This window comes from Cucumis sativus, chromosome 1 (assembly GCF_000004075.3).
Source record: "Cucumis sativus cultivar 9930 chromosome 1, Cucumber_9930_V3, whole genome shotgun sequence".
Classification (NCBI taxonomy): domain Eukaryota; kingdom Viridiplantae; phylum Streptophyta; class Magnoliopsida; order Cucurbitales; family Cucurbitaceae; genus Cucumis; species Cucumis sativus.
Genome location: NC_026655.2, coordinates 4,483,064 through 4,507,378, shown reverse-complemented (window position 1 = coordinate 4,507,378; position 24,315 = coordinate 4,483,064). Strand labels below are relative to the sequence as shown.

The 24,315-nt window shown below is 35.5% G+C and overlaps 4 protein-coding genes across 9 annotated transcripts; 1 reads left to right on the top strand and 3 right to left on the bottom strand.

Moving 5' to 3' along the window:
- Nucleotides 1-1,774: 1,774 nt before the first annotated feature.
- On the top strand, nt 1,775-3,272 carry LOC101219392 (thaumatin-like protein). Its single transcript, XM_004137451.3, has 2 exons — nt 1,775-1,967; nt 2,077-3,272. The coding sequence occupies exons 1-2, from the start codon at nt 1,898-1,900 to the stop codon at nt 2,757-2,759; spliced, it is 753 nt and encodes a 250-aa protein (XP_004137499.1). The 5' UTR covers nt 1,775-1,897; the 3' UTR covers nt 2,760-3,272.
- A 915-nt stretch (nt 3,273-4,187) lies between these two features.
- Nucleotides 4,188-8,313, bottom strand: LOC101219154. Of its 4 annotated transcripts, XM_031884877.1 has the most exons (11): nt 8,063-8,313; nt 7,890-7,959; nt 7,545-7,612; nt 7,080-7,141; nt 6,443-6,524; nt 6,111-6,344; nt 5,208-5,336; nt 5,070-5,131; nt 4,855-4,971; nt 4,693-4,762; nt 4,459-4,533 (listed from the first exon to the last, which is right to left on the bottom strand). In XM_031884877.1, exons 1-11 carry the CDS (start codon nt 8,111-8,113, stop codon nt 4,474-4,476), a joined length of 1,005 nt encoding a protein of 334 aa, XP_031740737.1. In that variant the 5' UTR covers nt 8,114-8,313; the 3' UTR covers nt 4,459-4,473. The 4 variants fall into 4 exon arrangements, with proteins under 4 accessions (XP_011650776.1, XP_011650783.1, XP_004137498.1 ...); XM_011652474.2 differs by lacking the exons at nt 4,459-4,533; nt 4,693-4,762 and adding an exon at nt 4,188-4,451 and having other exon boundaries at nt 8,063-8,310; XM_011652481.2 differs by lacking the exons at nt 4,459-4,533; nt 4,693-4,762 and adding an exon at nt 4,188-4,445 and having other exon boundaries at nt 8,063-8,308.
- A 780-nt stretch (nt 8,314-9,093) lies between these two features.
- On the bottom strand, nt 9,094-10,517 carry LOC101218914 (peptidyl-prolyl cis-trans isomerase FKBP17-2, chloroplastic). The gene is made up of 3 exons (XM_004137449.3): nt 10,075-10,517; nt 9,830-9,874; nt 9,094-9,691 (listed from the first exon to the last, which is right to left on the bottom strand). The coding sequence occupies exons 1-3, from the start codon at nt 10,431-10,433 to the stop codon at nt 9,337-9,339; spliced, it is 759 nt and encodes a 252-aa protein (XP_004137497.1). The 5' UTR covers nt 10,434-10,517; the 3' UTR covers nt 9,094-9,336.
- A 310-nt stretch (nt 10,518-10,827) lies between these two features.
- LOC101209024 (probable serine/threonine-protein kinase SIS8) lies at nt 10,828-23,316 on the bottom strand. 3 transcript variants are annotated; one of them, XR_968882.2, is made up of 14 exons: nt 21,774-23,316; nt 17,986-18,423; nt 17,689-17,792; nt 16,164-17,317; nt 15,954-15,994; nt 15,683-15,751; nt 14,105-14,205; nt 13,552-13,630; nt 13,351-13,449; nt 13,187-13,255; nt 12,652-12,701; nt 12,351-12,527; nt 11,620-11,678; nt 10,828-11,368 (listed from the first exon to the last, which is right to left on the bottom strand). XR_968882.2 is itself a non-coding variant. In XM_004137577.3 (13 exons), exons 1-13 carry the CDS (start codon nt 22,266-22,268, stop codon nt 11,209-11,211), a joined length of 3,036 nt encoding a protein of 1,011 aa, XP_004137625.1. In that variant the 5' UTR covers nt 22,269-23,308; the 3' UTR covers nt 10,828-11,208. The 3 variants fall into 3 exon arrangements, 2 of the variants coding, with proteins under 2 accessions (XP_004137625.1, XP_011650760.1); XM_004137577.3 differs by lacking the exon at nt 11,620-11,678 and having other exon boundaries at nt 21,774-23,308; XM_011652458.2 differs by lacking the exon at nt 11,620-11,678 and having other exon boundaries at nt 17,986-18,442; nt 21,774-21,912.
- Between the last annotated feature and the right edge of the window lie 999 nt (nt 23,317-24,315).

Sequence of the window (24,315 nt, the reverse complement as noted above, 5' to 3'; positions counted from 1 at the left end):
ACCGACTATTTACCCTGCTCCACACGTGTCAATCTTTCTCTTCTTATTACTTTCATCATCAATCAATATAAATCCTAAATTAACTCTCACTGAATGCACCATTAATTAAATCATTTTCCTTTTTTGATAATAGTTAAAAATAGCAAATTTGATATTTGCAACGTATAAAAAGCTTCTCTTTTTTAAAAAAAGTTTACTTTAGTTGTTGTCATTACAATTATGTTTGGATAGTTTCTATATTTAATCAACTTGATTAAACTTGTTAGTCGTGTGAATATTTATGTTCTATATGAGTTGTTCTTAATTTTATTTTTCGTTAGTTTTATTTCATCTCGACATAGATGCTAATACCAATGTATGAGTTCTATCATATATATATATATATATAGCTTTTAATTTTACACATTGTTCTCAATATTTTAATTTAAAACAAAATAAAAGGTGTACGAGTCTGTAGGGAGACATGAGAGAGTTGAGTTTCGAAGAAAAAATATAAGAAAATAACTAATACAAAGATTTATAAAATAAACGTAACATTACTTGATTATTTATCAATTTAATTAACATGATAAATCTAGTAGCTTACCTATCTAAATATTAAAAATCCCTCGAGTATAGAGAGTACGAGAAATTGAGGTGTGATTTGAATTGTATCTATAAAGCACAAATCTTACACTATAGTCAACTCAACTAAGATAATGAAAAAGTATGAGCAGAGATTATCTCTCTTCCTTGATCTATTTTATGCCATTTTCCCCTCAAATCTCTGTCTCTAGTGAAGCCCATAAATTCCGGTAACAACATATATTCCACTCTGAAGTCTCATTTCATATAACAAACACATCAATTAATCAAATATTTTTCTATACCACGTCCCAGCTCCATCAGATCTAGAACTTGTAATTAAAATTTAAAATGTGTAATCAGGCAAGAAAATGAGAAAAAAAGATAAAATAAATGAGTAGCAGGTTTTGAGTTCTCGAGGAAGAATCTAAAATGGGGAGCAGTCATTAATTGGATCATTGAAGAAAGTGAAGAAACGAGAGAACCCCAATACCCCATTATCTCTTTCTTTTTACATTACTTTATTCAAAAAATGTTAAATTAAAAGGAAACAGAGTGGATTCCCTTGACATGTGAAGCAAAGCAGTTGTTTTTCTTTTTGTAAAATCAAACACAACACAAACCAAACCAAACCAAACCTCTTCTCTGCTTCTGACATCTTTGGGAACTGAGCAACTTTGTCATCAAGTACTCTCTCTCTCTCTCTTTAAACTCCAAAGTCTTCATTTTTACTGAGAAATGGATTTGTATCATATCACTGCAGAAATTGTGCCATTTACCCACTCAAAACTCTACATTAATCTAGTTGTAGGATCAAGGAGTATTTAGAAAAACTTCTCCCATCATTTCAACCGAGAAGTGAAGTTGTAAGGTGTGGTTTAGTTGTGTAACTGAAGAGATAAGAGGTTAATAAAACATCAAATCCAAAGAACAGGAAATAGATAATGAATCTTCTGTTCTAACTTTGAGTTCTTGAGCCAAACATTGTTTTTGAAGTTTAAATACTACTTTTGTTTTTTACTTCAACTTTGCTTTATTTTAATCCTATGCTTTTCATTTTACTTTTTATACTAAAGAAAATGTGAGTAGTTTGAGGGATGATTTTGAATTAAAATACAATAAAGTTAAAACTATTTCAACTATTATATAATTATAAATGACCCCACCCCAATTCAACTTTTTTAGTGCCAGTCCTCTCTCCTCATTTTACTCAATTTCTCCTCTCATTTACTCTGTCTATTTCTCTATATAAACACTCATATGTAACAACTCTAGTGGGAGCTTTAGCAGAAGAAAGACAAATTCTGTGGAACTCTCTTGAACAATATCGGTCATGACGAGAGTTTCTCTAAGATCTGTTGTAGCTCTCACGCTCTACACTCTCTTCACTTCCCACATTTCAGGTAACTATCTCAAACTCATGAAATCTTGGGGTTCTGTTTTTTAATGTTGTAGGATTGAAAACAATGTAACTCAAATCCATGGCTTTTTCTCTTCTTTGCTTTGCCGCAGTTTTGGTCTCTGCCACTACTATAACATTCTACAACAAATGCTCTCATCCAGTTTGGCCTGGCATTCAGCCTAGCGCTGGTAAGCCCTTGTTGGCTCGTGGAGGCTTCAAGCTCCCACCCAACAAGTCCTACAATCTTCAACTTCCAGCCCTTTGGTCTGGTCGTTTCTGGGGCCGCCATGGCTGTGCTTTTGATGCATCTGGAAGAGGAAAGTGTGCTACAGGAGATTGTGGAGGTTCCCTCTTTTGCAATGGCATTGGAGGTACTCCACCAGCCACTCTTGCTGAGATAACACTTGGAAATGACCAAGATTTCTATGATGTGAGCCTTGTTGATGGCTACAATTTGGCTATTTCCATTACCCCATCTAAAGGCTCAGGGAAATGTAGTTATGCTGGCTGTGTGAGTGACCTTAACATGATGTGTCCTGTGGGCTTACAAGTTAGATCTCATGATAATAGAAGAGTTGTGGCTTGCAAAAGTGCTTGCTTTGCTTTCAATTCTCCAAGGTATTGCTGCACTGGTAGATTTGGGAATCCACAATCTTGCAAGCCAACTGCTTATTCAAAGATCTTCAAGACTGCTTGTCCCAAGGCTTACTCTTATGCTTATGATGATCCCACTAGCATTGCAACTTGCACTGGTGGAAATTATTTGGTCACTTTTTGCCCTCATCACGGTTAGCAATTAAAAAAGGAAAAAGTTGTAGTCTCTAAAATATAATACTTTTGATAGGAGTTTGTTTATGGAGTCTGTAGTGGCTTTTACTAATGCACTTATATTGATGACATCTTTCCTTTTTCTCTCTTTTTCTTTATGATGGTAGAGAATTAATTGGTTTTTGGCTGTTGGGGGTTTTATATTTAATTGGTGGTTGTGGTTATTGTAGCAATGGGTGAACTATAAGATAAATTATGTGTTTAAAAGAGATCCAAGAGGCTAAGTAGCTTGCTCCCATTGCTAATATGCAAATGACAGTAACATATGAGATGTGTTGTGGCAGTATGACTGGATTTCTGTTGTGTTCCTTTGGCCACTTGATAAGGTGAAAAGCGTTGCCAGCCGGGTTAGATATCCAATGGCATCCCTTGTTTTCACACCGGGGGGATGTTTAGCTATTAGGTAATGAATTTGTAATGTAATTTAACCAAAAAACCTACGTTCATCAATATGATATTATCAAAATTGCAGTTTGAACGTTCAAGTGTCCAGCTACACATTCATCTTTTTTAGTATTTCAAACATCAGTTAATTAACTTCAGCCAAAGACTTCGATCTTTATTCCATATTTTGCTGCTTTTTGCCGTCATAGAACAAACTGTAGCAAATTCAATCCCAGTACTTTTTCTCTATTAAATTCAAATCACTATCCATAAAAAAGAGAAGATTAAATCTGACAAGAAAAAGGGGAGATTCTATATCATGTGCAAATCAAAAACAAGCTTTGATGATGTGATTGAACAAGAGAAACAAGTAGAAAAAGGTCCATATTTTAAAGATTAATGTAAGTATACTCAGAGTATAAACTCCATTTCAATTCTCATCTCCCTATTTATACGAGCTCTTGTACCTGTGGCAAGTCTACATTTTAGTAAATTTATGATGCACTTCCAAAAAAATGATTGCTTTTTTGACATACCCTATAAAGTAGTGATGGCAGAGGATAATGGGTCACATGACCATTGACGAGTAAAGAAAGATGATGAGGATTGCAAGCATTTTGTGCTAAAGTGGGAAATAAAAGTTACATGTATCTTTGCATTTTAGAAATTTACAAGCTCAATGCACAATAATAATATTATTAATAATAATAAAGTGAAGTTGATGGTATAGTTTTCACACATTTTTGGGTAGGAGTATTGATTTTTCCTAAATCTGAAAAACAATCACATGAATAAGCTATTAAAAGAGAGACATTTGGGAGATTTTGAGGTGCCATTGTATAATAACCTTTCGAAATATGCTTTTAAAACAGGTGCTCAAATTATTATATATGTATACACATATCGTGAGTGATACGGAAATGGATAAGTAATCTCTCATATTATAAGTTTTTTTCCTAATGCATTCACCATATCCTAAGTTATTTCTCTGCATCATCTACCTAATATGTAGAGGAAATATTGAACTAAATTTATATCAATAATTAAAACTTAAAACTTACAAATACTAAAGGAAATCAAAACGAGTATCAATGTCGGTTTTGTAAACGATAGATACATCATAAGAGGAAGAGTGGCAAGAATGGTGATGAATGCTTCTAGCAGTGCCGTAAAGCTCTATTCAAATTTCAAATTAATGAACAAGAATCCTAACAAGTACAAATCCTAACCCATCTTCAATCTATCACTGCTTTCTCCCTTGCTTGTTCTACACCTTGCACAAATTGTAAGAAACTTCAGGCAATAGATAGAATTAACTTATGCCATTTCAACAGAGAGCATCTTGATGAAAATCCCTGAATTGAAAATATGACTTAAAGAGTAGGAAAACGAAGAAGAAGAATTATGCACTGCTATTCATTTATAGATCCTACATAATTTCAAATAATGTTGGCTCAGTATTATCGAGTAAGGTATCAGACTAGCATTGGTCAAATATTTTTAATTTTTCTTACATGCTTTAAGTAACTACCAGTCATAAATGAAGCGTACAGATGTTGGCTTTCTTTCAGATATATAGCAGAGCTGACGCATGTGTAAGCAAGCAAATGAGTTACCATTAAAGCAATGAAGCTGGCCAAGTAAATATGTAAAGAAGATAAAATATCCATTCTCACCAGTTTAGGTCGCCCCCTGGAAGATTGCGGCTGTAAAGAGGTAATTCAAATAGAAAAAATTTCTTGAACCAGGAGGGCAGGTTTCCATATATTGCGGGAGGCAGTGGGATTAGGGGGCTGGAGTAGAAATTCAAAAAGATCATTACTTTTAACATATAGTTTTAAAATTAGTGGGTGTTTTGATAAATGAAAGGAAAAAAAAAAAGGAACTCCACCTAGTCTTTCTTTTATAATGTACGTATTCAGTCACATTCCCAAATTTCTTATCTGCCGATTCCTGTTAATACAAAACATGCTAGTAATTAAGACGAAGAAAGATTTGGTGATGAATTGAAAGGGAAGGGGAAGCAAACCTCAAGTAGTGGAATCCCACTGACAAAAAGAAGCAGTAATGTGAGGAATATGGGACCAAGTATCACAAGCCACTCAGCACCTTTCAGAACGGGTATGGAAGCAACGAAGATTCCCCACCAAAGAAAGATCTGTTATCATCATGGTTAAAAGGATGAAAAAAAAAAAAATACTTATCTGAATTATTGAATCGACAAACTGAAAGGAATGGTATTAGAGTGTTAATAGGATATTAAGAGTATAATAATACTTAGTTAGTGAGGTTGCAAAGATATTCGGTTATAAATAGAAAGGGAAAGGAAAGAAGATTGTAGGCAATATTGTGGTGAGTGAATTAGGGCTCGAGAGAGATCTCAAGAGGGGAGAGTCCAATTACCTCGAATTACTTGATTAGTTTTGTAATTTGGTTACCTTTTATAGATTCTATCACAGACTATTGAAATATATACAACCCTGAGGTAGAAGTAACTCGCAGTACAGGAAGTCAGCACAGCCATACTCCACCAAACTAATAACTTGAACCCTTCCTCAGTAGGAAAACACAAGTTCTCTATCACAAGTGTCATTTTTAAGTTAATCAAAGGTTCATATCTTGAGCATTCTTTCCTTTGAGAAGTAAAAGTGGCGTCACTGGCATATAAGGGTATCTAACAAACTGATGCTTATTTATTCTAGATATCTAAGAATAACCTAGAGAGCAAGACACTCCTCTTTTCCAAAGAAGAACGCCATCCCTGGACTTGACATGGCATAGTAAGTCAAGCGGGAGGAATACTGATCGAAGAGGCCAAAGGATCCCAGTGTAAAGCAAGAAATTAAAACTTAAATAAAAAATAGATAGCTATTTCGAAAGTGAATAAGAAATGCCAGTTACAAAATACATAAACTTTTAGCAGTGGCCTAACCTCACCAAAGTAATTAGGATGACGTGAGACCTTCCAAAGTCCAACATTGCACCACTTCCCCCTATTTTCTGGAGAGCTTTTAAATCTCAATTTTTGTTGATCAGCTGTAGCTTCGATTAGAAAACCTATTAACCACATAATCCACCCAATTACATCTGCAGCTCGTAGAGATGGGTTGTGATTGCTTGCATTGACCACTGTGACAGGTAAGCTTACGGTCCAGACCCAGACAGCCTGAATTAACGAAATGGTGAGATAAATGGCCACAAAGGAGAAAAAATGAAACGTTAACATTAGGATTGTATGAGTTATAAAAGAACAATCCAATCCACCTGAAATATCCAGAAAACTGCCAATTTCCCCAAATTACTACGCATTTCATCAAAACGCCGGTCCTCTCCCCATTGCAAAATCCTGAGGAAACATAAAGAAAAACAAGAAAATACACTAAGCACTTGTTATACAAATGCTGTCCATCAATATTGTCATATCATGTAATTCAAAACTTGAACAAAAATTTATGATTTCCGAGCAGTATAATTGAATTTTTTTTGCCCGTTATTATAGCTGAAGGTACACACACGCGTATTTGGGTACTTGCCCTATATTTCTTGAAACTAATTCTAAAGGAGTAAAACTTGAGAACTATCTCAGACCATTTTCTAATGTCTAGGACTAAATCTCCCCTTCCTTTCAAATTATGCCCCATCTTGCACCGATAAAAATAATGAGAATCAAAGAGGAAATAGTGCTTGATTTCCACTCATGCTCACAAAAATGACCAGTTGAGTTGATTTAAAACTTAATATTCGCAATGGAGAAAAGCTTATACTATTGGATGGAACAGAATGAAATGAAGAACAAAACAAATTCTTATCTCTAATACTAATGTTTAGCATCATAAACAAGATTACCATCAAGATGAAATGCAAAATTGAAGAGTTATTTATGGCGAGCTGTTTTACATACCTCATTAACAAGAAAAAACCAAGGCGAAGACCCCATGCCACTACAAGCACAGACAGAATTACCTGAAAAGTGAAACCATAAATTAATTTGTCAGAAAACTGTTTTACACCAAAAAAGAAAATCTACATTATTGAACACCAACTTCTTTTCATATAATATCCAGTTTGGATACACCAAAAAGAGAACAAGAGTAACATGAGCAGCACAAAATGCTGACAGTGAAGTACGCGAAAAAGGAACTCCTCCAAGGTTTCTTCTTCAGTCATATGGTAAATCAAAACTATAGAATTAAACCCAATGCCCGATTGTTTTCACAGGTCCTGAAACCGTGATTGGCACTTATTGCAGAAGGAAGGTTACCAAAAATGGGGAAATTGATGTAATTAAAACGAGGAATGGACCCAAATTTAGCGGATTCGTGAATGAAGAGATGTCAAACGTGTTTACAAAATCAAATAGCTTTACCTGTCTAAAATGCCAACTTCCTTTAAGAACTAGAGTCAAAACAGCAAGTATCACAAAATTTGTGCTACCTGTAAATCAGAAACTTCATAAATCGACATCAAAACTAAAAAATGATACCCAGTACATGAAAAGACATATGCCCCCACCATTTCCCAGCACACAAACAACCAACTAATTCCTCACTGTGAAATTCGGAATCAGTTTCTTTTTTACAGTCTCATTTCACTTAGGATACTAAAAATTTAAAACCTAAACCTTCAATAAAAGCTATTCCAACCATTCTCTCTACCCCGAATTCCTCGGAAACACAAATTCAGATTGTTAAGAAAGAAAGGAAATAGATACCAGCGAAATCAGTAACTTTGTCAAACTTGAGAAGAGCTGTGATTATAAAGAAAGACAGTTGATACCCAATCTGAGAATCACAAAATAAGTGTCAAAAAAGTATAACAAAGTGAACAATAATATGGGTAAAACTGTAGAATGAGTTAGAAATTGAGAGAAGGTGGAAAACATACAGTGACAATGGCAGTGATGGCCAAGAAATGGGAGTCGATGACAGTACCCATGACGCCGCCGACGAGGAAACAGTGAGGATTTCAGTTTTTGCGGTGAAGTAATAATCTTTAATAAGAAATTAGCAATGGGAGGAGTCAAAAGAGCTTCTGGCCAGGATTCGAACAACACGACGGTTGTATTAACCAATCCTTTCTTTTGACATATTCTTAGTTCTTCCCTCCATTTCCTACCATTTTCGTTGGCTTTTACTTTTATACTTCAATTTCCTTCCAGAGACTTTAGTATACTTTTTCACAATTACATACATTCACGTAACAAATTGGAGCCACTGTTTTGGAATATAAATTAGGGTGATAATCCGTCCGTCTACACTTCAAAATAAAATTTGTAAATTCTTGATTTAAAACTTTTCAAAACCGACTTCTCTCGTTACTTTGGTTTAGTCGGTTGGCTCGATTTTTAGGTCCATCATGCTCATCACTACAAAATATCACAATGAATCAATGTATATTGCTATTTGTGTCTATCGTAAGACCGATAACATATTGAGTAGTCTATCGTGATCCTCTCTTGATATAACTCGCAACTGTTGTGATATTAAATAGAATATTTTCGAACACTAAAAGAACCGAGGGTGGGAGATCTTTGCTTTTGATAAAGTAGCTAGTTAAATTTGATTGTTTAAAACAAAAATTAGGTTATTTGTTGAAATTTTTGTATATGCTTCCTTTATTACAAACTTACTAATTAAACTTACAAATTTAGGACCAAAATATATACTAAATCTATGAATTTTATAGGTTAGGGATATATTTTAATTTCAAATAAAATATCTAAGAAAACTAGCTCGTTTTTTTGCCATTCGTGTTAGATAATCTGTGTAAAGATTAGTTCTAATATTATCACACGATAAGATAATTTCATTTATGATGTAATTGGAATGTATGAAAATGAATTTATTTTTCTAGAAAAATAACTCAACACATTTATATCTTGAATATTACTTAAAGTCCATATTTAGATTGCAAAATAACAGAAAACAATAGAATGTATTAATATTATTCCAAACCATATTGCAGAGTTCATGGGGAAAGATAGAAAGCTAATGAAAGGATCCTTCTGTTGTGTTCCTTTCTCTATATTTTGATGAACTACAAAGGAACAAAAAATCATGTGGGAAACAAACACCTGAAAAGGAAAGAAAAAAAGAAATGCAAGGAAGAAGAGAAGCAAAATATGTTCTATTGTTTAGCTATGTGCATCAAAGATCAGTTCAAGCAGGTGCAATGGAAACCTTATCAATCTCAATTACATACTCTAAAGTTGCAAATGGAGGAATTTGAACCCCAGTTCCTAAGTCAGCACCATTCTCTCCAAACCCCAAACTTGAAGGAATTATAACTCTCTTCTTACCACCTGATTTCATGGATCTCAGCACATATTCCAAGCCTTCACACATTCCTTTGCTGTAAGGTCTTGAGCCCATCACCAAAGCCAGTGGCTTTCTTTCCTTTCCAAATGTATCTACGAATACTTCATCAGTTCCTTGTATTTTTCCCTTCAGATCAATCACAACCAAGTCCCCCGTCCTCGGTACGGCGCCGCCACCTACTCGCAGCTCATAATACCTGTTTTGCATCATCAAAATCTCTTGGACCATGTTAGAATCCAAGGATACTGTTATAGTCATAAATTCTCTTAAATCTTGTAAAACTTGAACATGCACATAATGAGAAAAAGACTAAGTTAATATGTTAGATATGCACCTTATGCCATTGGGTAGCACCACTTCCTCTTCCTTTTCAACGTTTCTGCAGGATTCAATGCTTGGTTATGGAAGCACCTTGTTAATGGTAAAACAAATCATAATTTTGAAAAATGGGTTCATGTTCTATTGTTCTTAATTCAATTTTTCTTTTTTTATAATAAAAGCCATTCTGATGCTAAGGAAATTACGTGCTCAGAACAAGAATAGCATGAAAATCATTGAAAAGGCAAATGGATTGAAGACCTTGTATTAGCTTCTTCTTGAGAGACTTCGAGGCGAGTTTTGATTTGTTCGGAGACTACACCAACGGCGAGAAAAGCAGCCCACGCAAGGCCAGCGCCAAGCCCAAATCGTCTTGTCAAAGTTGAAGCAATCCAATCCGTAGAATCGACATTGGTGGTAGACCTCTGTTGTTCCACCTTTGATGGGGCTGGTTTAAGTTGCTCCGATGAAGAAGCGCTCAGAGATGGAGATGGGGACGGCGGAGTTTGCGGCGGTTGGGAAGGTGGGGTTGAAGGTGAAGGGGTTTGTGAGGAAGCTAAGTGATAAGTTCTAGTAAGTGGGTGGGAGAGAAATGAAGTTGATCCGAAAAGAGAAGCCATGATCACAACCAACAAGAAGTTAGAACAAACAGTTATAATTGTAAAACTACGAAGAAATGGATGATTATCCTTGTCCCTACCTTATCCCTTTTTCTGATATTTAAATGGTGGCTCTTTCTGTTTATCCAGTTTTTTCCTCTCCCTTTCTTGTGGTCTTCCAGTAATCAGAGATCGAAAAAGAAAAAGAGAACATATTTGTAATTTTGATGTTTTAGTTTGAATAGTTAAAACTTTTATGATTTGAGTTTGTGTAGCTTATTGTGTTCGTCATATATTTGTGGTTTATAAATATCAGAATGTAAGAATCTACAGCGTTATCAAGTTTTAACAAATTAGTACAAATGTGGAGAAAGATTTGAACTTTGCTTGAAGTCGTATATACCAAAGAAAGAAATTACAAATATATAAGCTGTTAACAAAATGCTTTGTTTCTCCATTCCCATTTATCATCTTCTGTTCAAACAATCCACCAGCAACTGTAATAATGTACCCAACCCAGAAGTAAAGACATCAATTACAACATTTTCAACTTATCTTTTGATTCATTCTTTTTTTTTTTACAACAAATACACACCCGGACAATGGGCATCTCTAATGACATTGAGAAACCAGAAAATTGGAAAAGAATTACAGTCTCAAATTGAGCAAAGCTTCTGCTCTTCATTCTCAAGAAAATTTCTCTTTCTTAGGCTTGTCCAGTACAATCAATAACCTTGCTACCCTTCTTTATGGCAACTAGAAGGTTCTCAACTCGGTTTTCCTGTATAATTTTCGCCTAGCCTGATGGGTCTTCGGTGACTTGCAATAATCTAGCCTTGTCACGACCACTACCTGCAGGAGCATTTGGTCTCGGTACTTGAGAACTCGACAATGGCTTTTGCAGCGGCTTTAGTGCAGCCATAATCTCGGCAAATGAAGGTCTTAATCTTGGATCTCTACAAATGAATCAGATATCAGGTACTCATATGTGTTACTGCAATGTGAATGCATCTAGCATATGTTTTCACACACAAAGTGCAATTTTAACCAAAAGAACACACGAAAAGTCAGACTGAACATGAGATTTCTAGGTCCTTTTTCTTTTTCGTTTGAAAAGATATCAAAAGTATAAGCAATCACATATAAACTTTATGTTCTGGGAGCTGTTAAGCTGTAACGACAGTTGATCCAAAATAATGTCTAATACCTCAGTAAACCCTTCCAAATGTGCCACATCGGATCCTGATCGCACTAGAATGCAATTAACTAACAAGAACAAATGTGATCTCATGAGTAAAATATTTCATTGAAGAGTCACGGAAAGAGTTAGCAGGATCTATGTCATATATACCATTAAGAGGCATGAGACTTCAAGCTGATTAGATAACCAAATGTACATTCTCTTCAAACTAATTCAAACCCACTATCAACAAAACACAAACTAAGCAAGAGTTTGAGAACTCCGATCCCTACAAAATACCTCCTCAACTGACAAGGCGACAACCTTCCTGCCACTCTAACCATCTACAATGGGTCCCACAGTCCAAACACTTCTGTTAGAGGCTGTGTTTCTACTTTTCACTCCCTTACAACATACTTCAACTATTGGATATCATATTGGAAAAAAAGAAACTGAAAGATGACTTCTATGTGAATAGAAACAGTTGGAACATTCCAAACAGATACATTGAGAGCCAACCAAAGATAAAAACTGAAGTTCAACTATCATAAAGTTACAAAAAGAAATTAAATTTAATCAAACTCTGTATGTAAAATTTCTTGTTAGTTGTTACGGCAAAGTGGCGTAAGTTTCATAATGGTCATATGCACCAGAGATTGAAATCGCTAAATACAAACTTAACCTTACAGCAATGTGTGAAAATTTAAATTGGAATGAGACAGAAAAAAGTCACTTTGAAGCAACATTTTTATACTTACGTTTGCCAGCATTTCCTAATAATGTCAGCAATGGCAGGATCCAAATTGTCTGGGATGTCAAGACGGCGATGCTGAAAGCCAACAGCACCAACAACTTGCATTGGGTTCATTCCTCCCCATGGCTGTTGCATTGTAGAAAGCTCCCATAGTATGACTCCATAACTATAAACGTCACACCTATGCATAATGTATAACCAAAATGATTAAGAATAAGAAGAAAACATCGCAGTAGAATTCTTTTCATTTGGAACAAATTTCATAAATCTAACAGAAGTTCAAAGACAACATGTAAAAATCTTACTTTTCATCGGAAGGTTCATTTCTCAGCACTTCTGGAGCCATCCACTCAGCCTGAGGATAATAACATGAAAACTAGATCTTGTTAAAACATTTCTTTTACCTGGTTAAAAAATTATAATCATGATTGCCTAGAGTCCTTTTCCTTTATGAGCAACTTCAATGAGCATATCAAATTAAAAGAACTTAACTTTCAGGAGGAAAGAATGGTTCCACAGACCAACCAATGAAAGAAGGTAAGAAGGAAAGGGATTTATTTATCTATTTATAAGAAATGAATTTTACAAGAACTTTCGGAAAAATAGAGCTTGAAAAATACTTGCATGTAATTGGTAAAACTTCTCCTAATTCACTAGTTTGCACATGAAAACCAATCGATTAAACTTCTCCTAATTCATTGGTTTCCAACAGCCAGTAATGTACAATTCTCGACTAAAAAGGGATAATTCATGAGATTTTTATTTAGATGGGGATGATCAAAGGAAGACTGGATGTTTGTGTTAAAAGGAGTAACAAAGTAAATAACATAAATTACTTACGGTTCCAGCAGTTGACCTTGAAGAAAGAAATGTGCTATGCTTCATTTTTGATAAACCAAAATCGCATACCTAACCGAGAAATAAACTTGTTAACAGTGGACTGATTATACCAGAAGTTTATACCTAGCTTCATAAAATTATGAGCAATGAAACAAGAGTACCACCTTCACAACCCAATTTTTATCAACAAGTAGATTTGGGGACTTCAAATCACGATGTACAACAACAGGCGTGCAGTTGTGCAAATAGTTCATTCCCCGAGCCTGAAAATTATGTCAATCATTTGAAGGATTACATTAATAAAAGTCCTTGATTTATTTGGACCTAAAATGAAATAGGAAATGACTATATAAACAAAGCCATACTGCATCAAGAGCCATCCTCAATCGCTTTCGTTCATCTAATTGATTGTTGGGACGGTGAATTAACCTGTACAAGCTACCTCTGCAGCCAAAATACCATTTGATAGGTCACATTCAGCAGGCCTCTAACTTTGACTCAACTGAGAATGATATTTATTTTTATATTTTAAAATTTGATAGTTTATGGACCGTTTGGTAACTATTTCATTTATTGTTTTTAGTTTTAGAAAATTAAATCTATTTTCTTTCCACATTTGAGTACAATGGTTGAATTTTTGGCTAAATTTCAAAAACAAAAACAACTTTCTGTAAGCTACTTGTTTTAGTTTTCAAAATTTGACTTAGTTTTTTAAGCCATTGATAGAGAAAGTTTGGAGGTAGAAGCAGTATTTATAAGCTTAATTTTAAAAAAGAAAATGGTTACTAAATGGGGTCTTACTCATCTAAGCTTTAGCAAACAGTTCCAAATGGTAATAGTCTCTCTACAGCATTATTTGTTAGTTAAATAGAAATGCGACGTGGTAGTTACATTACATATGATGGAGAGATGATATACCTGGGAAGAAATTCTGTAACAATTGAAAGGTGGGGAGCACGTGTCACAGCTCCCATGAAGAGAACAACATTTGGATGCCGAAGCCTTTTCATAATTCGAACCTTTCAGTAGAAATCACAACATAAGATGTTGAAAATTATAACAATTTCAAACTATCTTATATAGTAATAGTTACAAAGACGGCAGGCCTGAGAACATGATGAAAATAAAGTGGAACAAAAGGGACCACTCGCAAATCTTGATCATTGAAACACAAAAGGAAACTACAGAGATGTAATGATTGGATGAGATAATGACCAAATACCATGAGGATGCTCTCTGATAAGAAACCAGTAACCATCATAATTTCAAAACAATGAGGCAACCATGTCTAATTGAAATCAATTGACTCTTCGATTTACAAATATATATGAACTTATAATGTTAAAGGAATCTTCCTCCACCAGTAACGACAATACCCCCAAATCCATTCTCTATTCTCTCCCCTCCTTTTCCTCTATATCTAAAATTCATCCTTGACAGAAATCACATTGGGATGATCAATGCAAAATTTAGAAAATTTTCACTTGGATATATGTTCATTAGATCTCCAAATATCATTCAAGGTGATTTATCTAATTTTCATTTTTCAAATGTTGTGCAATTAAAAGGGATAAACCAAATCATTATACAGGATTCAATTTGCTAATGACAATTTAAGGACGATGTTTGTTTATCTCCTAATTCCGCAATTCAGCACAATGATCCATTGATAAATCTAAAACAAATGATTTCAGTGATTCAATTGCAACTACTAATGAGTTTGATGCATTAAACGAGATTATTAATAATTTGCCAGCCAATTAGCCACTGTCAGATAAGCAGTGTCAATCTATAATTCTAGATATCCCTCGGGCTCTCAAGGTTTCCCTTTGATGGAACCATACCCTTTTATTTATTCACAGAAGAAAGTTCCTTCCAGTTCACAAAAACTCAAACTGTGTTCATTTTTGGAAGAATCTTGTGAATTAGAAGATATTGCCATGAAACAATGAGTCACAGCAGTGGGTACTTTATTTCTTTCAGTCCTTTATTTAGTCAGTAATTTCTTCTTTACTAAAGGTGTTATTAACCCTCCTCCTCCTATGGAATCTATTCCTTCTACATGTATTCACGCTTTTGATTTTGGTGGAGATTTTGAAACTAGTGTGAAGCCCGAAGCATTTTGTGGAAGAAAGAGTGTTTGAATATTCTTATACTGTGGACTCGTTTGTGATGCTTTTGCGGATTTATTTATAATGATATCCAAGATAATTCGAGTGTGGCTTCTCAGCCATTATAGCCAGTTAATAAACATTCTTTGAAGTCTTCATCTTTAATCAAGGCTTGTGGAATACAGCTCAAAGAAATTCACCCTCTATCCCCTATTTGTAAGGATCTAAGGAGTTGTGGCAGTTTGATCATCAATCGCATTAAAGATTGTGGAAGTATTAATAATCAAGTGTGAAGCATTTGTCAGCATAAACATGTAGAGTCTACAGGGTCATTAGATGATATCAGTTGCAAATGTTCTGAAGTAAGAGTTTGACGAGGTAGTACCTCACTTTTGAATTCTTCAAGAGATTCACCAGAAATGTCCTGGTCTAGAAACCTCTTCACAGCTACCTCCTACAAATACAGATGGTGTCTATAAGGTCTACACTGTTAAGACATGATAATAATTAACAAAGAACGGAATACATTAGTAGACTTCTCCAAACAGATGAGATCAATGATATTTAATTTGGACTAAACAAAAAATGGAAGGATAGTGAACGGAGGCATTATCATCAACCAGGTTGACTTTCACAGTATGTAAAAAAGAACTCACAGTTCCATGCCAATCTCCACGATAGACCTCCCCATACGATCCTGAGCACAAACAACACACATACAAATTTAAATTTTACTTATAGCTTCTAAAAACTTGGACTATTGCATGCGATCAAATTTTAGTAAGCTCTGTTCTTTTTTATGAGAAACATTAAATTTTAAATAAGTTCAATAGAAACATCACAATGCATGGATCAGCAGTTAGTACCAAGTCCAATACGCTCTCCCAAGGAAATTTCTTCCCATGGGATCTCACATTCTGCAACATCATCAAGGGTAATGTCAGATTTTGTGCTTTCGTTACCAGCTGATCTATCTGATATACGTTCACCCTCTGAATTGTCTCCACAGGCATCATGCTCCCTATCTCCACTTCCACGCAGCTCATAAAGAGCAGCATCAGCCTCAACCTGCTCATATTGCTTGTTGACTGCTGCAGTTGTTGCAACCACTGCAGCAGCGGTTGCAGTGGCAGCAGCTGCTACAGGAATTTCAAGATTTGCATCGCTACTCTTTGCTGCAGCTACCACCATTGACGATGCAACAACAGCTGCGGCAGCTGCTGCTGCTGCAGCAACAGGTACATTTCTCCCATACTTCACTGGAGTTACCTCAAATGGTAAGGGTATAGGTTGTCCGCCTGCTTCTCTTGAATCAAGAGAAAGGTTGAATTCCAGAGGTTTAATGTACAGTTGTTGGCCATGGGTAGGGCTGGCTCTAGAATGCAGTCTGGGCTGAGGCAAGGGAGGCAAAAAGTTAGATAGACGAGGATCATTCTTATCTGCACTTTCACAGATACCAGGCAGCTTTCTACTTTGATCCTTGTCTTCAGTTGGTGACTTAGACTCGACAATAACATCTATTTGGTCAGGGTATGCCTCGGTAAACAAATTTGGGGGAGCAACTACACCACTTTCAAGCAACACGTCATGAAGCTTCTGAGCCAACCGTGGATTCTCTTTGGCAGCATCAATCATGTATTGTGAAACATCCTTTACTTTCATTCTGCGCACTGCAGGTGAACTAACACCCTCAGTCCAAGATGGTGATCTAGTGTGCATACCAGGATAATTTGATTTGCTAGCAAAATCACGTGATGGGACCTTGTCGATATTGGGAGAATCGTATTCCTTTGTGGCACTGAGATTGCGGGCCTTTGGTTTCCTATCTGATATCCCAAAATCTGAATTTCCCTCTAATGAACTGCCAACCCCACTGCTTGAAGATGCTGCCTGAGAGGAATCAACATCTCTAGAAACTGGACTGGCCGAAAAAGGAGATCCATCATACTCTACATGCGATCCAGCAACATCAGCTGGAATAAGTGCACCAGGATCTGCCATTAAATCCACAATGTACTCCCTGGAATTCAAAGGATCAGAATTTCAATACACCATTTTTGACTATGTAATCCCAGATAAATAAGACAAGTAGTTGAATTTTTCAGCCTCTATTTCAACATGATTCTCACTTCAATAACTAGAGAAATCAAGCAATTAATGAACAATGATTAAATGCACAGGAATAGACCTCTGCTGTGCATTTGGTTATTAAATCCACTAGTCAAATTATATGGCTTGTGTAATAGTACAACCTCATGAGAATGAGAGACAAAAAAGAAAACACGTTTCTGAACGATGAAGCACACAAAAATTTAAATATGAATTTTTTCAAGAACATCAAATGCTCAGACTCTTTTGCAAGATAAAAAGGCAACATATAATAGCAGCTACCTTCCATCATCAATCTTTACAAAGTTCATTGCCACATCATCAGAACCTGTGTACTGTGGTCCTTTCACCAACCTACAAGGAATACCCACGCCATCTGCCAAAAACTAGATAAACATATAAATACAAGTCAGCAAAAGCAATTCCCAAGGGTAAGCAAGATCTTCAGTAGCAAAAGTTCAAAGCAATCTGATTGAGCACATGAAAGGGAAAATTACAAGAAAAGGGATGCACGTCAATACTATTAACTAGACATTTGATGCATAAATGAAAAATAAATAAAAGATAAGGGGTATGTACCTTGAATAACAATGCACGATGACGGGCCAACCCAACAGTAAGGGAGCCAAGTGGCAAAACCATACTCCCAAGGGTTGCTTTCAAGCTGTAACTAAGATTTCTCCATTTTCTCAACATCTTTTCAGGATCACCCACTGGTCCCCCCATATGATCTGAAACTAAAGCAGCAAGTTTCCGCACCAAATAATGATTTACAGAAATTGGAGACTCTGTCTGCATCTTGATAGCCATCTCCAATGCTGTCTGTTCAAGTTTCAATAAGTTAGCATCAGCAGCTTTATTTATCAGAACTGCTTCCCAAGTGACACTGTCAGACATTGGTGCTCCTTGCAGATCAACTAGGGAAGGCATTCTTTCTGAAGTGGATCTGGTGAAGACTCCATATAGGTCATAGAAGCCATCCAAGATCTTGTCATCATAGCTAAGAGAATTGTAATTCTGTGAAGCACGCATAAATCTACGATATGAGATGGGTTAGAAAGGAACAAATGTAAAACAAAGAAGAGATGCACAATAAAGGTATGTTATTGAGTACAACATCAAGCACCAACATTTATAGTTTTTGCTACAACCAAAAGGAAGTAAGAAAAAGCGACAGAACGTGCCAGAATAAATTTATATTTGAAAGAGACAAAAAAAGGTGAAAATGGTTTACAGGGTAATATTTAAGAGATAAAAGATAATAATAAAAATAAATCAATGAAGATTAAAACAAGTAGGTGATACAATTTTGAAGAAGACAAGATGGAGAATTTGAGCCCTATAAACACTAACTCACTAAGGTTTGAGAATCAGAATAAACATCCCCAAAAAAAAGTCTCGAAAAAATTAAGATTTTATTGTTTAATCCATCTAGTTAAGGTTGTTCATTAGACACTTGATTAGCCTATCTTTTGCTGTCTACCTTTTGTGTGTCACTTCTAAATAATGTATAGTTCAAACTTGATACTAATGGACTTGGCTCAAATAGTCTATCTTCCAACTCAATTCCCCTTCTTTATAGGTAATGTTGAAATCTCCCAGCTTATAAGGTGCTTGATTTTCCCTTGTTTTTTACCACCCCAACGGAAAGTCCTCATTTTTCTTCTACAATGTAAGCCACTTTCCTTCGGATAAAACATAGGCATGTAGTAGATCAAGCTCCCTAATAGAAAGTGATGTCTTCACATATCTAGTCCACTCGAGATTCTTGTTTCAGTTAATCTCCAAATGGAAACTTTTTCTGGAATACCCCCAATGACATCTTCCTATGAGAGATAATTATAATAGATATGCCCTAATAAAGCTGGAAAATACCTAAATCTAATCACATCCATTTCAAAGTTAATTTCATATACCAGTAACTTCTAATTATTGTTAAACCTCTGGCCAACTCAAACACATCTAGCACATTCAATATGTTCCTCATTGCTTAGGTCATTGTCAAAAGATAGGATCAAGTGGATCTTCTCCATTCAAGTCTAAAAATTGTTAAACAATCCCTACATACCCCTTGATTAATCATGTTACAAACTGCATTTCCTGCTAAAAAAAGTAGGAGAAAACATGATGAGTCTCCTTGAGGCTACCGCTTAATAAGTATCCATTTAAACCCTTCACAGCCAAACCCTTTCCCTACGTGTAAAAACTCCCAATCCATATAATAAGCCTTTTCAAGAGCTATCTTGAATAGCACCCACATTTCTTAAGTGTCCTTTTCCCCACAATTTCATGAGCAACAATCACTGAATCCACAAATTATTATTCTCCAATGAATGCATTTTAATCAGGAAGACCATGGAAGTAATGAGCGTTTTCAAACTTTCCACCAAAATGAACCTGTTACAATGGAAGTTGTCAAGTCAGTCTAATTGTTTTTCCCTTCTTTTATATTATAACATACGGAAGATTTTTCCCCCTTCAAGATGACTATAATGTCATATTGGGAAATATTCCAGAAACTGTAAGGAACTCTCCTGTAAAACCATCCAACCCAGGTGATTTGAACTCCATTTTTCATTTACTGTTGCAGCCACCTTCATTCTCATCGAAGGGTCAAACACCAATAAACAGAGATTGGCACCCACTCTGTCCCTTCCAAGCACATATGTTTATCCTGTCTATTTACTGTACAGTTGACCAAAAAAAATTCATTAGCCCCAGAATTTGTACCACAAAGCCACAAATTCTGCTTCAATGATGTAGTTTATCTTCTTTGTAGCTTCCAAAAAACACTTGTACAAATACTGAATTTCCACCCTTTCCTTGAGCCAAGTTAATTGTTATCTGCACTTCCTCGCCTTCTTCAAAGTGATCTCCGGTTACTCTCATTTTTAAGTGTATCTGCCATTTTCTATCTTCTACTGATAGTCGCTTGATGTCTTTTGATGCATCAAAAATCTAGCAAAACCATGCAACCCTATCCCTGATTTCTTGAACACTCCACACAGTTTGAATTTGAATTCATAACTCTACTGGTTGTTCTTCAATAGTTATACTTACACATTTTAGCTCTCAACACTTCCTCCCAAACCAATAAAGGAAACACGGCCATCCTATGTAAAGGTAAATACAAGTGGTGCTCAATAAAAAAAGTTACAAAAAATATCAGGGTGTAATTAGAGTAAAACATGTGAAGTGTGACCTCTGACCTGTCAATTCCTTGCTAACATAGTACAATGTTTTGCTTTGGCAATCAGTGTCCACTAAATTCAATGTGGCAACTAAGTTTCTTCTTCCAGGTGAAAAGTAGAATTTCATTGAACAAGTGAAATTAAGAAATGAAGAAAAAACTCACAAAATTTAATCAAATTACAGGGGGAAAACTCTCCCAATTTATGTTCGTAGGATGGGGTCAAAATCAAAGACAAATATAAAAAACAATTGAGGAAATTACTTCAACATGATGAAATTGTACGTGAATATAGTACATTATCAAAGTTAATTAAAAGAAATATAAATTGAAACTGCAAAAGGAAAAAAAGGGAATAAAATTTCATAGATTGCAACAGACCCTTGGCCAAACGGGTCAAAGAAAAGACACTATTTACACACACAACCACAGCATAACTTGAATAAATATCTGCTTTTAACGTCATCCACAATGTTCCCTTGATATATAGAGCATTCGTACATCTTGGACTAATCAAACAAACAAACGATTTGTTAAATTACTAATTGACCCAAAAACTTAAGTTGATAGATGAAGACAAATTTATTGTTATATCAACGCTTTAACACTCTCTCTCATTTGTGGTCTTGGAAATTCGTAGAAAACCCAACAAGTGGAAATCAATATTAATTAGAGAAGAAATAATATTACATAAATTTGAACACAAGACCTCTTGCTTTGATGCCATATTAAGTCATTGGTTGACCCAAAAGTTTAAGCTTATAAGTGAAGGTAAATTTAATATCATATCAACACTTAAAACACAATTATTATAAATGAATAGATAATATAACATTAACGGTAAGAAGTAACAAGAAGTTTTTAACAGCTTAAGACAATTGCAGACAACAATCTCATGGATGAAGATGAAGCATTAACCACACTCCATCCAATGGCTCTAAGTAGCCAGATTTCCAATATTCTAAGTCATTGATTTTAAGCATCTCAATTAGCAACCATAAAACTATATTTAATATGGTTTTCTGGCAAAGAGATAATTATAAAATTCACTGCCAATTAAAGAAATTAGGCCAATGCATTAACATTATAATATATGTATGTAAGAAGTATCACACCGAAAACAGAATGTAAGAGTCAACCGTATTAAATTAGCTCGTGATGAACAGAGCAGACTTACCCAATATCTGAAGGCAATAACTTCAGCTGGAGTGTTATCAGGATCACATGACCCCAAACTGATCTGCTTCACAGCCTCAATCTGAGCCGCTTCAGGATCCTCTCGAGCACTCATTTCCAAAGCAAGCTGTATCTGATACTCTTCTTCTATATCAGGATCCCTCGAATTACTCGACCCTGAATCATGCCTAGATGTATCCATTGCAGCGTCTCTGCTAGATACTGAATCCGATGGCTCCATTATCTCGCCTGCAGTAGGATCCGCAGATGATGGAGGACTGGGGCTACGCCTATTTGTAACAGAGTTCAACCAACCGGATATTCCCGAGAAGGGTTTATGCTCCGAACTGAAATGGGTCGGCCGGGAGCGAGATGGCAGCTTATCAGGCGATGAAACCTCCATTACTTTATTGCTCCTCGATGAAGTAGACCCTTCAGCTACATCGTCAGACTGACCACTGGACATGATGTGGAACTTCTTAAGGAGGTTCTTCATATTAGCTTCACCAAGTCAAAGACTCGAATGCTAGAGTAAAAATCCGGCCATAAGCCTCTCCATTGTCTTAGAATTAGCATCAAACTTCAATCCCTGAGTCACCACTAAAAGTCGTCGAAAGTTCAAACCATTAACGAAAACCCCCTTTTGCTAAAAACACAGAGTTAAACTTAAACCATCACGTCAAACCCAGAAGCCATAACCAAATTTCAAGCACTTCAAAGTCAAGCAGCAAGAATTATCGACTAACCCAGATGCTTATATTGAACGACAACTCCCTAAATTGTGATTAACAAACGAATACACTCCAAACTCGAATTGAAAACAGAAACAGATACTAAATCTCAAAGAACAGACACATAAACACCAGCAGCAATAACGAAATCGAAGTCTTAATCGTATTACCAACTTGAGAACGCAATCGGAATGTGAGTAACGAATGAAAACCCCGATAGATAGATCTTAATTCAGACTCAAAAGGGTGTGTAGTTCATTGAAAAGTGGGAAGAAAGGTTGAATAAAGGGGCAGGTGAACGCAGGCTAAGACACCGGAAGCAAGCAAGTGGGTTAGAGTAGGACCTTTTTAAGAGTGACCCACTTGAGTTTGAGAGACGGAGAAGGATTTCGCGGTCCCAGAAGGGGAAAAAATGGCTCTCAACTGTTGTGAAAACACAAACCCAACTGGGGGGAAAAAGAAATTTTTCTTAGCACCCAGCAAAATCGCTTCTCTACTATATCTCTATCTCTTCTTGGAATCCAAAATTCCAAGTGTGACGGTCTGAGTTGGAAAATTATGGCGGACTGCGCATAAATGGAATATAAAAATGAACAAGTTGGAGAAACAGACCGCTGAATTCCACTTTTTACTATTTCAAGCAAAAGGGATATCATCCCTTCCAATTTTATTTCAACTTCTTCTATAATCAACACAGCAAAAAACTGTTTTAACTGGCAACTCCAAAATCAGTTTCACACTTTGAAATGATAAAAAAAGAAAACGCTGCTTCTGGCTGTGGCTGTACCTACTAGGCTTAGCCAACACCAAAAGACTTTCATCCATCTTTCCTCATTTAAACTCCGATTTGACCTTTATTCTTCTCTTTTGCCTAATTCATTTTACTCATTACCCTTTGTGCCAGAACTTACAGACAGATATTTACATGTTGGGTTTCAATTCTTTGTGGATATCTATTTGTTGGGTCTCAACAAGAGTTTGATTTTCTTTAGTAAATTGTATGGAAATTTCCTATTTTTTTATCATCAAAAGGCCCCTTAATTAATTTTATGCGCACATATGAAATTGGGCAGTGTAACTAATGAGCTTAAAACACAATACTTTGGTGCCCAATACTATTTACTGACTCCTCTTTGTGGCATAATTAAGTAAAAAATCAGTCCCTTGTTGGTTTTGCACATGTGTGAATTTGGAAACTGTAACTACTGATCTTAAAATATTGTATTTATTGGTGCAACAAAAGAGTGAATGGCTAAGAACTAAGGTGCACCAAGAAAAAACTTTGGTAGGATATGTGGGCAGCTGTAAGCCTCAATACAAATTATTAAATTTGAACATTATGGTTGACATTTGATTCTATTGGATATCACATCTTCATGCTTGTGGAACTTGCAAAACTTCTAAGTGATAGATGATGACGACCCTCTTCTTTTCATATGTTGTAATTGTGTAAACAATGAAGTTTCTTTTATTTATTTCTTTATTATTATGGGGAGATGGTTTCTGTGAATTTTAGTGGTTGAAAACACAATATAATGCAATGTTTCAATAATTAAATTTAAAAAGTCAAACAAATTTGTCATTAATTTAATTTATAGAAAGAAAAATATATTGAATGTATATGATCGTTACAATCACTCTACTCTCCTAAAATAATTATGGCCTATTGAGTATGTATAGTTTGATGACACGTGGTTGGAAAGAAAATAACAACGATATTTCTTGTATTAGTAAAATTTCAAATGTGTTATGTTGGGAACTAAGTCAAAATGCAATAAATTGATTGTTTAAATATAAAACTAAACAAAACTA

What these genes read in the sequence shown, in the direction of transcription:
- LOC101219392 (XM_004137451.3), top strand. Translation starts at nt 1,898, where the DNA reads ATGACGAGAGTTTCTCTAAGATCTGTTGTAGCTCTCACGCTCTACACT. An exon ending in CTTCACTTCCCACATTTCAG is followed by an intron (nt 1,968 to 2,076) that starts GTAACTATCTCA and finishes GCTTTGCCGCAG; the next exon opens with TTTTGGTCTCTGCCACTACT.
- LOC101209024 (XM_004137577.3), bottom strand. Translation starts at nt 22,268, where the DNA reads ATGAAGAACCTCCTTAAGAAGTTCCACATCATGTCCAGTGGTCAGTCT. An exon ending in TTATTGCCTTCAGATATTGG is followed by an intron (nt 18,424 to 21,773) that starts GTAAGTCTGCTC and finishes CGTGCTTCACAG; the next exon opens with AATTACAATTCTCTTAGCTA. An exon ending in CAAGGTCAACTGCTGGAACC is followed by an intron (nt 12,702 to 13,186) that starts GTAAGTAATTTA and finishes TATTATCCTCAG; the next exon opens with GCTGAGTGGATGGCTCCAGA.
- LOC101219154 (XM_031884877.1), bottom strand. Translation starts at nt 8,113, where the DNA reads ATGGGTACTGTCATCGACTCCCATTTCTTGGCCATCACTGCCATTGTC. An exon ending in GGTTTTTTCTTGTTAATGAG is followed by an intron (nt 6,525 to 7,079) that starts GTATGTAAAACA and finishes ATGTTTCCTCAG; the next exon opens with GATTTTGCAATGGGGAGAGG. An exon ending in ATCCTAATTACTTTGGTGAG is followed by an intron (nt 5,337 to 6,110) that starts GTTAGGCCACTG and finishes TGATGATAACAG; the next exon opens with ATCTTTCTTTGGTGGGGAAT.
- LOC101218914 (XM_004137449.3), bottom strand. Translation starts at nt 10,433, where the DNA reads ATGGCTTCTCTTTTCGGATCAACTTCATTTCTCTCCCACCCACTTACT. An exon ending in CAAGAAGAAGCTAATACAAG is followed by an intron (nt 9,875 to 10,074) that starts GTCTTCAATCCA and finishes TGAATCCTGCAG; the next exon opens with AAACGTTGAAAAGGAAGAGG. An exon ending in GTGCTACCCAATGGCATAAG is followed by an intron (nt 9,692 to 9,829) that starts GTGCATATCTAA and finishes GATGCAAAACAG; the next exon opens with GTATTATGAGCTGCGAGTAG.